The 13,240-nt window shown below is 39.8% G+C and overlaps 1 protein-coding gene across 5 annotated transcripts in view; it reads left to right on the top strand.

Annotated features, from left to right (window-relative positions):
• The first annotated feature begins 2,063 nt into the window (after nt 1–2,063).
• USP47 (ubiquitin specific peptidase 47) overlaps nt 2,064–13,240 on the top strand; it is a 115,611-nt gene continuing 104,434 nt past the window's right edge. For 3 of the 5 annotated variants that reach the window (XM_082341404.1, XM_082341402.1, XM_082341403.1), the window contains exon 1: nt 2,065–2,362. In XM_082341404.1, coding sequence (XP_082197530.1) covers nt 2,324–2,362 — 39 coding nt within the window. In that variant the 5' untranslated portion in view covers nt 2,065–2,323. Of the gene's footprint in view, nt 2,363–13,240 lie in introns of all 5 variants that reach the window. The other 2 variants (XR_014231393.1, XM_082341405.1) reach the window with 2 other exon arrangements.

Genomic DNA, 13,240 nt, shown 5'->3' with positions numbered 1-13,240 from the left:
TCGTGGAGAATAATTTGGAGATTTCTTCATTTTCTTTGTTTTAATATATTGTGATTTCTTCCAGTTTATGTGTGCTGGGTTAAGTAGATTTACCAATTACATTATTATTTCATTAAATTAACCCCCACGAAAATGGAAGTTGCTAAAAAAGATTTCTGGAAAGAAAACATGAGTTGGAGATAATAAAGCAGGCCTAAGCAAAAAGATGACGATAGAGATGACACATCTGCTGCTAGCATGAGCTCTACAGAAGCCATCTTATTAACTAGTGGGCATGACATTTTGAAATCAGAGATTTGGAAATATTTCCATTATGTGATTTTGATGCAAAATGACATGTGTGCTAACCAAGGCTGGGACTACAGTGAGGCAAGTGAGGCATTCACCTCGTGCACGAAATTTAAGGGGATGCCCCAAACTCAGCAATCAAGATAAATATCTAAATGCAATATTTTAAAAAGTCAAAATTAATGCAAAAATCTATGATAAAAAATACCAAATTTTAAATAAAGACAAGATCAGTACTCTAAAAAAAACCTTATATACGTACACTAAAACTTGAAGACAGAATTTTGCAACTTGTTAAAAGAAATCTTCCAGGCAATGCATTCCAAAGAGTTTTGAAAGTATATAACAATGCAACTTCTTCTGGCTGACATCAGGAAAGATAGAAAGTTACTAGCTGAATTTCAACAAAAACTTTTCATGGTTGGTGGACGGAGGTGATAAAAATGGATACTTGCATTAGAAGAGCAGCCAAAGATGTACTTCTTCCATTAGGATCTAAATATCTTTGTGAGTTATCTTTTTCAGCTTATGACAGCCGTTAAAACAAAGTACAGAAATAACCTGAACGTTGAATCACACATTTTAATAACCGTTTCATAAAGTATTACAGATTTTTAAAACCACTGAAACCTAGTCAATCATATTGCTTTCACTAAATATTTTTAGCAAGAATAACAAGGATTTTTAAAAAGACAATTAATATAGAAAATAACTCTTACAGTTACTTTAAATGTTTATTTCATCTTCATCCTTTTTACGCTTTAAAAATCCTTTATGTCATACACAACAGGACGTGTATATAACTTCCATCAGTATACAGACTTTTTTTTTTGTAATAGGGAAGTGCAATCAAAAAAAGTTTGGAGAGCACAGGTACAGGTAGTTAATGCCGTGGGTGTTAGGAACGTGGCAGGATTATATTATCTCAGCGTGCTGTAGAATCGCTGTACCACAGAAGTCTTCATGGAGGACACCGCACCAGGTTTTCATAAACGGAGGTTTGAGGAATGAGCAGGATTTGGAAAAATAACTATTGCAAAATTTGTTGCCTATAAAACAGAGCACAGTGCTTACTGCCAGAGGAGATTAAAGTACTCTAAAAACACTTTTAAAAGAAGATCCTAGGTCCAAACTGCAGCCCTGCTCTCTGAAGCTATCTCAGCCCCAGACTTGAACCTGTCGGAGAAGGAAGTTCCCCGAAATGGCCCAGGAGAGTGCAGCTCTGAAGGAGGGGGACTGGAGGGAGAGTGATACCACTTTTCCGAGCCATGGACTGTCCCCTCCCCTAGCAGGAGGCCAGCCGTGAGGTCCCTTGAGCCGTGCCCTCGGGAGGGTGGGGAGAGGGGAAAAGAAAACGCAGTCCTTTCTGGCTGGGACTGTGTCTGAGTGCAGAGGCCGGGGGAGGGTCTGTGAAGAGGAGATGAGTTCAGGTGCTTTTCTAACGGGGAGGGAGAGCAGTGTTGGTAGTAGGGCCAGAGGAGCGGCTTTAGGCTCGAGTCTCTTCCTGGTGGGCAGGGAGTCCGAAGAGCCCAGGACGGCATGGAGGACCCTTAGGCCTGGTCCTTTCCCTGACGGCAGAGGGAGTTCCGAGATGGACAGTCCAGAAACCCCCTCCGAAAAGCATTTGCTTGGCCGCTCAACTAATTTTATACATCCCGAGGCTAAGAGCTTAGGTAATTAGATGCGAGCGACAGCTGTCTCGGCACCTTGGGCGCCAGGCACCTGGCTTGGAGCCCGACGGGCCGAATTCTCGCGAGAACGGCAGCCGCCATTTTTCCATTGATTGCAGCGGGCTGGGGGAGGGGCCGACGACGAAGGCGACGGCGGCGGCGGCGACGGCGGCGGCGACGACGACGGCGGATCCTTGGGTCGGTGTCTGCGCGCTGGTGTCTGAGGCCCAGGCTGAGGCCTCCTCGGTAGCCGGAGCGCAGGCGGTGGAGAGGATGACGGCCGCTGCCGTTTTCTCCTGAGCTAGAGCCGCCGCTACCCTCCCCCTCCCCCGGCAGGGCGGAGAGGAGCGGCCGGAGTCTGAACGATGGTGCCCGGCGAGGAGAACCAACTGGTCCCGAAGGAGGTGAGGGGCCAGCGGAGGAGGCTAGGCCCGAGGCCTGCGGCCGCTCTAGACAGCGCAGGCCGGGGCGAGGGGCCGGCTGCGGGCCCAGCTCGTGGGCCGGCCCGCCTGTGGGGGAAGGAGGTGTTGGGGGTGCATGGTGGGTGCGGCGAGCAATTGGGAGACCGGACTGGGTCTAGAGGACCGGGGAGCGGAGACCTCTCCCATTGGGTTTGTGGGGCTGGACAAATAAAGGAGCGGACTGGAAGGAATCGGGTCCTGCTTTGGGGGAGAAGGTGGCTTCTCAAGTAGTTATTTAACACGTTGAGCCAAGGTAGAGAGGTGATTTCAAAGAAAACATTCTGCAACACTGGCTGACCGGCACGATAGAGTGACGGTGCTGCTTCTGGTTTTGACAGTGGCAGTGTATATAGCTTTCAGGGCTTGTGAAATCTACACCCAACTTGAGCTTTGTGGGAGGGCAGTTAACTGCTACTTTTTTGAACAACTGTTTCTTACTTGGTAGTACGATGGGCCTGCCTAAATGGGGCCTCCCAATGATCGGTGAAAAGTAGTAAATGTGACTTTCACGTAAAGGTAAGAGATAGCGAAGCATTACCATATGGAGAGCTGAACTACTTTTTGTAGTTGGGTTGTGTACGCCAGTTTGGGTGACTTCTTAAATTCTTAAAAGCAGTGATATGAGAAGGCTTGACTTCTGGCTTCTGTTGAATAGTAGGAGAGGATTAATGGTAGAATCCAGCACTGGCCAGGGAATTTCAATATATTAATAGTATCTTTGTTGGCTTTATAAATATCTTCAGGGTATCCAAACGTGTATTTTTAACTGGTTGATCATCAGGCGAATGCTTTGGATTTTTAGTTCTCATATACCTTAAATAGAGGCAAGTGTCTGTTGAAGTTAGCTATGTTGGATCTTGATATTTTTGAGTGATGTTCTTAAAAATTCTTAATTCTTTTTTTTTTTTTTTTTGCCTTTTTTGGTTGCTTTGTAGCAATTTGTTGCTACTTGACCAAGCTCCAACACTGCAAAAGTATTATTGGAGTTGTGTATGTATGATATGAATATTTTCCCAACATTTTCAGATGATTGTTTTGCAAGGACGTTTTTTTTTAAACTAAGTTATCATGTGTCAGTATTTATTCATCAAGCACCACCAACTCTGCAAAGCAGATGAACAGATGAATTAATCAGAATTCTTGCCGTGGGAGCTTTTAAGGCTACTAAGGAAGGTAACACTAGTATTCATTGAACTCCAAGTAGGGACTAGGTACTTTTCTACAAAAGTAACTCTCATGCAGGGATGGAAGTGATAGGTGCTATGAGAGATATAAAAATGAATTTTCTTTTAGAGCTACATAGTGCTGGTTTTCATTCCTATGAAAAGCAAAGTTAGTCCTTTCTTAATTTAATTTAATTTAATTTATTTAAATTAATTAATTAATTAATTTATGGCTACATTGGGTCTTCATTGCTGCGTGCAGGCTTTCTCTAGTTGTGGTGAGCGGGGGCTACTCTTCCTTGCGGTGCGCGGGCTTCTCATTGTGGTGGCTTCTCGTTGCAGAGCATGGGCTCTAGGCGCTCGGGCTTAGTAGTTGTGGCTCGCGGACTCTAGAGCTCAGGCTCAGTAGTTGCGGCGCACGGGTTTAGTTGCTCCGCGGCATGTGGGATCTTCCCAGACTAGGGCTCGAACCCATGTCCCCTGCATTGGCAGGCGGATTCTTAACCACTGCGCCACTAGGGAAGTCCCCTTTCTTAATTTTTTGACCATTAGAAAATATAATATAGGTGGAACTTTGCTTTAAGAAAGCCCAATATTAGGTTTATTTCCCTAATAATTTGATTTATAGAAAACATGATATAAATAAACACTTTCACAGGAACATACCTGCAATGCTGCTTTTTCCTTTTGGATTTTAAAGATTAAACGCCTCTCCTTTAAGACTAACTCCCTTACCTGAGGCTTCAAACTCATCCCGACTTCCAACATTTTTTTTTTCCCTACTCTTTCTGGACCACATGCCTTTATTTTCTGTTCCCTAGACTCATCTTCAGTCTTTTCTTTTTCCCTGACTCCTTTTTTGATTCCTGGAAACATGCACAGTACTCTCAAATCTCAAAAAGTCTGTCACTTTTTTAGCTAGCTAAGTAATTCATTCGTTTTTGATGGCCATACTCCTCTTCTTGAATTCTTCTTGCCTGCTTCTCTTCCTTGAATTTTCTTTTGCATTTGATACTTAAAAAAAATTCCTTGATTTTAGTAATACTGTAATTATGGGCCTTTTTCCCCTGCCTGTTTGTCCTGTCTGACCACTCATTTAGTCAATGTCTTTCTCTTTCTTCCTGTGTCCTTAATTATCACTTTCGTCTCATCTTTGTCATCCCCTGTCTGGTCTTTTTAAGTAGGAGTAGAATTATATAGTGCTAAAGCTGAGAGAACACATAGTGATCATTTAGTAACTTATACCCCTTCACTTCTATAAGATAAGGAAATGAGGGCCAGAAGATTGAAAGTGACTTGTTCAGGGTCACATAATGAGTAAATAAATGACAGAGCTAGGACTAGAACTCACATCCCCTTGATTATACTCTATTTTACACATCCCTTCATGGAACCTAGAGGCTCCGTAAAAATAGTTTGTAACTCTCTAAGTCCATTTACTATGTGAAAATAAATTACAGAATTTTAAAATGTCTTACTTCTGTTCTAATGGCTTATTACCAACAATTTGGTGGGCTTTTTTTTAGAGAACCTCTGACACTTACTAGATTTAGATATTGGTTAAATGTGTGCATCCATATGTGTGCAGCTGTTGAACGAATAATATGTTATTCTGGTCCCTGAAGCTCAAGGACAAATGTACCTTAGAGGACTGCTGAAGAAGGCAGCTTAGTGTCATGCAGGGCTTGGCAAACTAGTCCCTGGGCCAAATTCAGCCCACAGCCTGTTTTGTTTGGCCCATGAGTTAAGAATGATTTTTACGTTTTCAAATTGTTGAAAAAAAATCAAAATAATAAAAATAATCTGTGACACATGGAAGTATATGAAATTTAGATTTCAGTATGCATAAGTAAAGCTTTATTGGAACACAGCGATGCCCATTTATTTACTATTATCTATGGCTGTAGCAGAGTTGAGTAGTTGATACAGATGCTGTATGCAGGATAAATCTGGAACTATTTAGCTTGCTGTTCAATGCCTAGTACACTTTGATTCTGGCCACACTCTGCCCTTTCAGCTTATCTCTTCTTCCTCAAAACAAGTTTTTAATGCAGCCAAACAGGTTTTTCTCTAACTTGCTTTTTTTTTTTTTTTTTTTTTTTTTTTTTAATTTATGGCTGTGTTGGGTCTTCGTTTCTGTGTGAGGGCTTTCTCTAGTTGTGGCAAGTGGGGGCCACTCTTCATCGCGGTGCGCGGGCCTCTCACTATCGCGGCCTCTCTTGCTGCGGAGCACAGGTTCCAGAGGCGCAGGCTCAGCAGTTGTGGCTCACGGGCCTAGCTGCTCTGCGGCATGTGGGATCTTCCCAGACCAGGGCTCGAACCCGTGTCCCCTGCATTGGCAGGCAGATTCTCAACCACTGCGCCACCAGGGAAGCCCTCTAACTTGCTTTTCACTTCTATTTGTACTACCTCTTCTTTCCTACTTCTGCCCACTGATTCAGAACATTCATACACATCTTTCCCTCAGTACCTCATATCTCATTTATTCTAAAAAGCCTTTTCTGATCGTTTAACCTTAAGGATTTCTCCTTCTTAGCAGACTTTTATATATGAATAGAATTCATTTGGCAATTAATAAATAGTGCTTTGTGACATCTATTATGGTCTCAAACTGTATTTTATTGTTATTCATTATGGATTTCTTGACAGCAGAGATCTTTGTGTGTGTCTGTCTCTTTCTCTCTCTCCCTCTCTCTTTTTTTTTTTTTTTTTTGGTATGTATTATACGTCTAAGACAGTGTCCTTTCTGAAGGACACTGATCTTCAGTAATATTCATTGATGTGGTTACAGGGTTGCAAGGAAACTTAGAGTTCTAACCAATTTCCCCTGCTTGGATATTTTCCACAACATCCTTGGCAAGGTGTTTTCCAGCCTTTGCTTGAATACCTTCATGACATCTCTGGTAACATCTTTGTCTTAGAAGAGATCTGTTGTTTTAAGTTTTTGAGTTGAGAGAAGTCTAGATCTCTATAGCTGCCATCTTTTTTTGATAGTTGCCTCTGAACAACAGAGACATCTTAAATCATTTTGCATAGGACAGCTTTTTCTCATTGTTGAAGAGGGGGGAGGGGAGCAGGACTGAGCATCCTCAGTTCTTTGTTTCTCAGTTACTTTCTTTTAGACATAATCCAGTGTTTTTAATATTTCGCCTAATTGTTGTACCCAGAGGAGAGCAAAGTGAGTGTGGGCTGTTCTTTGTGGTAAACAACAAAGCATTTCACCTCACTTTTTCACTCTACTATATGTCTTTGAATTGTTTTATATTGATGTTGAGTTTGAGATCTCTTTTAATGTCCTTCCACTTTTATTTATTGCATCATTGTTTTTATTATTCTGTTTCCTTATAAGGATTTGTGACATTAATATTTGTTGTGTACTCACTGTACATTACTGTACACTGCCATATAGGGAATATTTAGAAAAAGTTATTTTTTCCTCAAGTATTTTATAGTATAATTAAGGATAAAAGGTACATATTACTAATAGTTTTAAAATAATACTTTCACTGCAATACTTAAAGTGGCGTCCAAGGAGTATATAAATGTAGAAAGGATAGAAAAATGAAAGAAAAAGAATATGTAGTTCCATATCTCAGTGGATTTTTTTCTGCCTTTCTTTTCCATATAATAAATACTACTTCTATCTGGAACTAATGATGATAGTAATAACCAAAATTTATTGAGCACTTATTATATGTCACATACTGTTGTATGTGCTTTGTGTGTATTAACTCATTTGAACTTCACAATGACCTCATAACTATATCAGGGCCGTTGATATTGAGAGCCCTCAAAACATTAAAACAACTTGTTTTTCATCTCTATTGTCTGTTTAAAAAAAAAATAAATTCCATTAATAAATATTATGGAACATGTCAAATGAGTATTCTTTTAATTTGTATGGCTTCAACCTTTGATTGTAATTTACACATTTATATCTACAGCCCTGACCTCTCTTCTAGTTTCAGATTTCCGCCTGCGTACTGGATATCTCTTCTTGGTTGTACTCTAGGACCTACAGATTAAGTATGTGTAATATCAAACTCATTTCTCTTTCCTCTCCTCTCATGTCCTCCTCCCAGCATAGTTCTTTCTTTGTATTCTCTTGTTCAGTTAGTGTCATCATCATCTGTTTATTTGCTTAAGTTGGAACATTTTTTGACTCCTCCTTTTTCCTTTTTTTCATATATAGTTAAATCATCACTTGGAAAATATCTCTTGTATCCTTACCTTTCTCTTCGTGGCTCTGCCTCTATTTTCTCATTCAAATGTAGCCCTTTTAAATGGTCTGTGTTCTTCTAGGCTCTTTCCTTTCATAACTGTCCTCACCACAACAGCCATTACTTTCTAAAACACATGACATTATGACTTACCTGTTTTAACGTTTATAATTATTACCCTATGATTGCAAATTGAATACTAGGTAATATTAATAAACACTATGCACCAGACACTGTGCTAAACAATTTACACACTTACTTAATATCTATAAAGCCCTTTAAGGCATCTCTTATCTTTCATTATGTGTTTTATAGATAGATAGAAAGAAAGTAAGGCTTAAAGGGTAAGTAACTTGGGCTTCCCTGGTGGCGCAGTGGTTAAGAATCCGCCTGCCAATGCAGGGGACACGGGTTCGAGCCCTGGTCCGGGAGGATCCCACATGCCACGGAGCAACTAAGCTCGTGCGTCACAACTACTGAGCCTGCACTCTAGAGCCCGCATGCCACAACTACTGAGCCCACGTGCCACAACTACTGAAGCCCGCGTGCCTGGAGCCCGTGCTCCACAACAAGAGAAGCCACCACAATGAGAAGCCCGTGCACCGCAACGAAGAGTAGCCCCTGCTCGCCACAACTAGAGAAAGCCCACACACAGCAGTAAAGACCCAACACAGCCAAAAAAAAAAAAAAAAGAGTAAGTAACTTTTTCAAAGTTGTATAGCTGTTTGTTTCTAAGTCATTGTGGCCTTAACCAGTAGGAAAGTCCTTCATAATGTAGCCTCAATTGATTTGTTTTTTAAAATTAATTTTTGTCAAAGTTATACATGCACATATTGAAAAGAGTTGAATAACTCTGCTCTGCAGATTTCTCCCTCCCCTTCATTTTGGGCTCTCTGGAGGCAGCCACTTGCTACTCATTCTTTTGATATTTATCTCCATATTTCAAAATAGTATGCCTGTAGTTTTCCCTCGTGATTTTTTTCAGTTGAACGGGTTGTCTACGGACTTCCCGCAATGGAAGATTCGGTTTAGCACTATCCTCAAACACAGACACACTTCTCAATTCTGCCCAATCCTTACAATATTGTCATATTGCAAGTTGTTTGGATACATCCAGTTTCAAAGTTTATATCAATGTGACTGTATTCATAGTTGAGCCATGTAGTTTATTGTGATGATTTTCCCTTCTGTACAGCATTTTGTTTTCCATGAGTTAATATTTTCTAAAAATTTGCTTTTGCTTTGTTTTCTATGTATTTATCATTAATTTAACCAAGTGGTTCTCAATTGGGGGCAACCCAAAGGATATTGGCTATGTTGGGCAGGTGAGGGAGGACAGGAGTGCGCTACTGATATCTAGCGAGCGGAAGCCAGCTATGCTGCCAAGCATCGTCCTACACTGCACTGGACCGCCTCCCACAGCAAAGAATTATGTGGTCCAAAATGTCAATAAAAGCTCTGATTTAGTCCAAACTCTCAAGTGTATGAGTCTTCTCCTTATTATGTTCAAACTACCAATTTTTTGATGAATTTCCTTGAATTGCAGCTGCTGTCTTAGATTTGCCTTTACAATCATCTTAGTAGTTTCCGTCAGGTCTCTCTTGTATTAGAGCTCCTGGTTCTATATCTGATGTCTTCATCTTTCTTTGTGTTCTCATTTTGGAGGACCACTTTCAATAGCTTTCTGGATGGGCTATAATTTTTTCAAGACTTCACATGTCTGAAAATGTTTCTGCCCTCTTGCTTTATAGATAGTTGGGCTGGGCAGAGAATTCTCGGTCAGAAATAATTTTCTCTCAGAATTTTGAATACATTGCTCCATTGCCATATTGTTTTTTGTGTTGCTGTTGAAACGTCAGATGCCTAGAAGATTTTTTTTTTAATTAATTAATTTATTTTTGGCTGTTCTGGGTCTTCGTTGCTGTGCGCGGGCTTTCTCTGGTTGCCGCGAGCAGGGCCTGCTCTTTGTTGCGGTGCGCGGGCTTGTCATTGCCATGGCTTCTCTCTGCCATGGCTTCTCTCATTGCGGAACACGGGGTCTAGGTGCGTGGGTTTCAGTAGTTGCAGCACGCGGGCTCAGTAGTTGTGGCGCACAGGCTTAGTTGCTCTGCGGCATGTGGGATCTTCCCGGACCAGGGATCGAACTCGTGTTCCCTGCATTGGCAGGCGGATTCTTAACCACTGCACCACCAGGGAAGTCCCTGCCTAGAAGATTTGGAATCTTATTTTTCCTCTCTGGAAGCTTGGAGAACCTTTTCCCCTAGAGTTCTGAAATTGCTGTATTATGTGTACAGGTCTGTTTTTCTCCACTTCTGCTGGGTTCAGGGTAGTCTTATTCAATCTGAAATTTGTCTCATCAGTTCTGGGAAATTTCCTTAAGTCATTTCTTTTGTTTCTTTACCTTCGTTTTCTCTGTTCTCTCTCTTGAATTCCTATTATTTAGGTAATGGGTCTACTGTCTTGGTGTCTCTAATTTTCTTCTGTGTTTACATCTATTTTCCATTTCTTTTCCTTTTTCCTCTGCTTTCTGGGAGATTTTTCTCAAATTTATCTTCTAATTCTTCTACTAAGGTTTTATTTCTGTTATCATGTTTATAATTTCCAAGTACTCTTTTTTTTTTCTCTGAAAAAGTTTCAATATATCCTGTTTTTGATATCCTGTTTTTGTTTTATGGATGCAGTGTCTTATCTCTCTTAGGGAATTTTTGATACTTTTCTCCTCTGCATATTCTGTCTTTTCTCTAAATTTCCTTTTTCTGTTTGTTTGCTTTGGGCTTTGTCTTTCATATTAGATGCTTTTTTTGGGTGTCTGGTATTCCTTGGAACTCAATGCTTATTTAGAAGAGGGGCCTTAAAAAGCTGAATGGAAGCTCTGCCAGTGGGTAATTATGGTTTTCCTTGTACTTTGGATATGTGTGGATAATTTCCTTGTAGACTCCCAGTGACATGTTTTTCTCTAGTGCTGAATTGATTTCCCAGAAAAGATTTCTGATCTTTTGCTTGGAGAGAACAAGCTTGGGAGCTGAGTAGGAAACGGGGATGTGGGTTTCATCATAAAGTACATGAATACCCTTTCATTTAATTCTCCAGTTTTCAATGTGGCAGCCCTCAAATTTGATTGCACCTGGCATCCTCTAGTCCAGAGATACCTTGTTTTATGCTCTCCTGAGATTGCTTCGTCTTTTCAGGAAGGGTCAAAGAGTAAAAGAGAGAGGATCTGGGAGTTCTGACTGCTTCTTAAGCAGACTTAAATCTCTTATTCTAGCTTGGACTTCACTCTTGCTCCCAGAGTATCTGAAACTGCTAGTTCCTGAGCCTTTTTGGGTTTTTTTCTCTTTTTTCTTTTTAATTTTTTATAGAAAGCTTGAGAAAAGAATACACAGAGTTCCCATATACCTGTCACTAAGCTTCTCCTCATGGTAACATCTTTTATAACCATAGAACACTTATCAAAAGTAAGAAATTAACTTTAGTACAATACTATTAACTATACTACAGAATTTATTCAGACTTGACCAGTTTTCCGCTAATGTTTCTTTGTATTCCAAGATCCAAATTCAGAGTCCCACAATGAATTTTGTTGTCATGTCTCCTTAGTTTCCTCTTATCTGTGACAATTTCTCAGACTTTTCTTCTCTTTCATGACCTTGACATTTTGAACAGCACTAGTCATTTTTGCAGAATCGCCCCCAATTTGGGTGTGTCTGATATTTTCTCATGATTAGATTGAGGTTATTAAAGAGAAGGCTATCACAGAAGTGATAAGTCCTCTGCGCATCATTTGGTGGGGTGGGGGACAAGATGCTGATGTGTCCTACTGTGATGTTAACCTTTGATCACTTGGTTCAGGTGATTCTGCTACGTTTCTCCATTGTAAAGTTACTATTTTCCTCTTTAATAATTACTAACTACTTTGAGACCATGCAGATATCCTGTTTCTGCTTAAACTTCTGCCCACTAGTTTTAGCATCCATTTATAGATCTTATTACTGTTGCATTCTAATAGTGATTTTCTGTTTCCCTCATTATTTCTATATTTATTAATTGGAATTCTTTTGTGAGGAAAAGTTGTCCCTTCTCCCACATTTATTTACTTAATTATTTATTTATGTCAGTATAGACTTAAGATATTTATTTTATTCTTTCGATTATAACCCCAAAACTATTGTTATTTATTTTGTTGCTCAAATTGTTCCAGTCTTGGCCAGGGGGAGCTCTTTCTGGTTGGCATCTGTGCTTATCCTTGCCTTTTGAGCACTTCTGTACTTTGTGGCACCGCATAATGCTTCAACCCATCTTATACTTGCCCTGCCCCAACCCTGCAATCAACCACTTCTCCAGAGAGTTTATGTGCTATAAGCCAGGTGTCTTTGTTTTTCATCTAGGCTAATGTAGGTTTCAACCTTCTCAGGTGTAATAGTCACTACCACTTGTTCTGCTTTCTAGCTCCTAAAATTGTCTTTGTTTTTCATCTAGGCTAATGTAGGTTTCAACCTTCTCAGGTGTAACAGTCACTACCACTTGTTTTGCTTTCTAGCTTCTAAAATTGTGTTTTGGTTTCCTATGGATTTATGCTCTTTAAAAAATTTCTTTATTCTTGTTTCAGAGACATTTTGGGAAGCTTTTGAGCTAAATGCTTGTATTCAATCTGTCCTCTTTGACCAGAAATTCTTAATGTTTTTGTTATCTCCTGCCCCAAGCCAATTTTGTTTTAGCCACATTCAGCCACATTAGTTGCTGTTCCCTGATGTGCTGTATGCTTTCGTGTGTCACTTGCCCTGAGTGAATAATATGAAATATTTTTTAATATCTACTTTTTAGGGAGTTTTAAATGGGTGAACTTTGATTTTACATGAAAACTATTTAAGTACTTTCTTAAGTACATTTTTAGGATTCTTGCCTCTTATTTTACATTTTTTGGATTAGTCACATAAATGTTTTGTGTCTTAGTGCCAAATATTATAATTTTTTTGCCAAAATGGAGGGGAGAGGCTTAGTGCATTTCCAGAGTACTAACATACCATCACCATTATAGCCCAAGTTGAAAGAAAAGATTGTATTGAAAATAGGGGGTTGTGTAGAACAGGGAACTCTGCCCAATATCATGTAACAACCTAAATTGGAAAAGAATTTGAAAAAGAATAGATACATGTATATGTATAACTGAATCACTTTGCTGTACACCTGAAACTATCACAACATTGTTAATCAACTGTACTCCAATATAAAATAAAAAGTTTTAAAAAATGAAAAGTCATTGCCAAAAAAAAAGAAAAAATAGGGGGTTGTGAAAAACATAGTGTTAAATATACATTCAAATACCTATTGTAAATTTAGGTTCCAGAAGACATCGACTTTAAAAACTTGATTCATTGGTATTCAGGACCTTATTCAGTTCAGGCAACATGGTAGGTGTCATGATATGCAGAGGCATGTTC

Source organism: Balaenoptera borealis (assembly GCF_965194805.1).
Source record: "Balaenoptera borealis genome assembly, chromosome: 11".
Taxonomy (NCBI): Eukaryota; Metazoa; Chordata; class Mammalia; order Artiodactyla; family Balaenopteridae; genus Balaenoptera; species Balaenoptera borealis.
This window is presented reverse-complemented; position numbering and strand designations above follow the sequence as displayed.